This window comes from Solanum verrucosum, unplaced genomic scaffold (assembly GCF_900185275.1).
Source record: "Solanum verrucosum unplaced genomic scaffold, falcon-dt-bn FXZP01000128.1, whole genome shotgun sequence".
Classification (NCBI taxonomy): Eukaryota; Viridiplantae; Streptophyta; class Magnoliopsida; order Solanales; family Solanaceae; genus Solanum; species Solanum verrucosum.
The window spans coordinates 2,307,068-2,310,149 of record NW_026020327.1 but is presented as its reverse complement, the minus strand read 5'-3'; the positions used below and the strand labels follow the sequence as shown (position 1 = coordinate 2,310,149).

General features: G+C 37.4%; 1 protein-coding gene across 1 annotated transcript; it reads right to left on the bottom strand.

Annotated features, from left to right (window-relative positions):
- Positions 1–2,741, bottom strand: LOC125835868 (glycosyltransferase BC10-like). Its single transcript, XM_049514967.1, has 2 exons — positions 1,407–2,741; positions 1–95 (listed from the first exon to the last, which is right to left on the bottom strand). The coding sequence occupies exon 1, from the start codon at positions 2,464–2,466 to the stop codon at positions 1,417–1,419; it is 1,050 nt and encodes a 349-aa protein (XP_049370924.1). The 5' UTR covers positions 2,467–2,741; the 3' UTR covers positions 1–95; positions 1,407–1,416.
- Between the last annotated feature and the right edge of the window lie 341 nt (positions 2,742–3,082).

The window sequence follows — 3,082 nt, the reverse complement described above, 5'->3', positions numbered from 1 at the left end:
AAAAAAACATTTTATTTGTTTATTCCAACAAAAGAGCTTTTGGCTTGCCCCTCTGTGCTTCAATAACTTAAAATACAAAAGATTCCAGTCCACACCTGCAAAAAACATTTTAAAAAAACAATACATTAGTCAAATATATCAAATGAAAAAAGGACATTCAACCAGACACACACTGTTCTCATAGATTAACAATATCTATTAAACAATTCTAAAAGGGTGATGCGCCTATCAATTTATAATAATACCTCGACTGTTTCATCAAATACCTATCATCTCTTGCCAATAGATTAGTATGGCCATGACTAATGTGTCCCACCATCGGTGGGGTGCTTTTTGCGACTAAGTTACGTTCAAAGTTCATTTCTTTATCAATATCAGGTAAAGTTGATGACTATTTCACCAAATGTCTACATTATGATAATAGTGATGTTTGAATCAGTTTACACTTCGATTGTTTCACAAGAGACTAACTACTAACTCACACCCCGATAGTGATGTCCCAAGAACCGTGTAACACTATCCATCAAGATTTAAGAAAAGAAATCCACCCATATTCTTTCATTTTGTTGTGCATACTTCAAATTTGAACCAAATTCTACAATGAATTTGGCTCTTTGATCATCTACAAACACACATTAGCCTAAACCCGAAAGTTGATGCATCTTTCCCTTAAATTATGGAGTATGAAGATCGTTTTTCCAGACAAAAGGATCACATCAAAACACAATGAGAAGAACACACAACAAATTTGTAGGGACAAAGATTGAATGGCTTAGATTTGAAGAAGCATTAAACTATCCAATTACTTAGAAACATGAGGTTGTTTCTAATAAACTCTCTGAATATTAATGGCTCAAATCTTTCGTAGCAATTGATTTTTATTTTTATTTTGAACATATAGAATTGACTAAAAAAACACATTTTCAGGCAACTTCCCGACCACATCGTAACAATTCCAACTCATAAAGATAAAATAATGTTATTCATAACACGACTCTCCGAAAATTATGGCTTCTTATCTGGCTTTGCCCCTTGAAACACCTCAATAAGGTATCACTACTAAGTCATTTCATGTCCACTACTTTTTTTATAATCGAAAACTTCCGTATTGTTCCAAGATCACACTTTTATCTTAGGAAAAATTGAAATCTTGATGTATGTCTAGTCTAACCCACACATGTACAAACATCTCAAAACATATTAACTATAGAATCCATATCTAGACTAGTCCACTTGCTATATAACAATAGTTAATTAACACGTATTCTCACCTAAATTTACGACTCATAGAGTTTAAACTAATGAATTCTCTAAACCAATTGAGACATTGCTAATGGTTAAATCTAACAAGCAAAAAAGCAAACTTTATTGAAAAATAAGCTAACAAATGGGTAAAAGATACTTACCCGACCCGTTTTACTTCCGGAAAATGACCTTATCCGCTATGTCCATCAACGGCTTCAAACAATCCGGTGAGAATTTCCTCGCAAACATGTGTGAATACGTGTTATTTGATTCCCGAAGCTCGTGAATAAGCTCTGGTGAGATCTCATTCGGGTAATAGGTATGCGGGTGCCCACCCACACTACCGGTCCAATTGACCCGAGTGAGAGTGTAATGGGTACATCCATCCGGATCCTCCATGGACAAAAGGGTCGGGAAATAATGCTCTTCCGGGTAACATGAGTCTTTGTTCAAACAAGGCAATTTGAACTTCCTCCATAACCTCCGGTCTCGTATTACTAACCGGGCATGGTTTCGGGTCAGCATGAAGAACTGTGACCCGACCCGAAACCGATCGAATGGGACTTCAGGTAGCATGACGGATTCTCCTCTAGCGACATACCGATCCCATAACTGAGGCTCGCCGGAAAGTATCTCGATGAAGCTCCGGTGCACCGGGGAATGAGTCGATTTGAAGAGAGATTTGTAAACTAATTTGAAAGAGTGAAGCGGAATACAGTGTTGAGAAACAACGGCGAAATAGGAATTCATAGAATCGTCTAGAATCGCCGTGGCTAGAAGTCGGCGAGTGGCGGAGATGAGTGAAGGGGAGGCGCGTTCGGTTTTCTTCGCCGGAATAAACCGTCCATCGAAAACACCGCCAGGTGAAGCAACTTTAGAAGATGGATCTGCGTGGATGTAAATATTGTACAAATCTCCATGACCGGAGAAGAATCGCTCCCACAGAGGCGCGAAATGGAGATCTGTGTTCGTCAGAAACAGAAAAGCAATTTTCCGGCGAGGATTCGTAATACCCAGCCGGGAAACTGCCCTAATCCCGCCATCCCCACCACGTTTGCCGATGGAATAAAGAGTTGCACGGCGAAATAAAGCGATATCATCAACCTCATCAGGAATTGAGATTTCAGTGTGTTTCTGATGGAGAATTTTTGGGCCAAAAATGAAAATCAGTGGGAATGATAACAAAAGAAGAAAGGACAGAACAAAAGGTGTGTTAAACATAACTACAGTTTGAAAATCAGATCAAATTCGGAAATGGGTGTCTGTCAAATCTGTAAAATAACTCAAAAAAGGGTGTCTGTAAAATATGAAAAAAACTACAATCAAGCAAGAAATTTGAAGGATTCATTCACCAAATCTATACATGGATAGTAGAGTAAGGAGAGTAAAACTCTGAATTTGGGGTGAGAAAGTTATGAATGAAAGAGGAAAGTGATGTGAAATTGAAGAGTAAAGAAGAGAAAGGAAAGGTGTGGAGGTGTTATCATGGCGGAATGAGATAGGGATTGCATACGTAGTGAAGGAGACTGTGTTGTTGTATATTATAATAAAGAAGACGACAAATTTGGGTAATTGGTTTTTGTAGATTGGTATCTTGTGCGTTCGGTTCTATATATAAAAAAACCATGTGCTTTCCTTTGAGGAGTTTTTGGAAAGTGATTAACATTTTTGGTAATCGGATCGAGGTAGGACTTTTTCATTCTTAACAAGAGATCTCATTTTTGAGTGTTAGATATGAATAAAGTTTTATTAAGAACGCCATTTTTAAATAAGTATTAAATTGCATGATTCGAATTTAGTAAAAAATTAATGTAAACTCGGGACATTGAGTGGAAAA

Excerpts from the sequence above, each read along its gene's own strand:
- LOC125835868 (XM_049514967.1), bottom strand. The coding sequence starts at position 2,466 with ATGTTTAACACACCTTTTGTTCTGTCCTTTCTTCTTTTGTTATCATTC.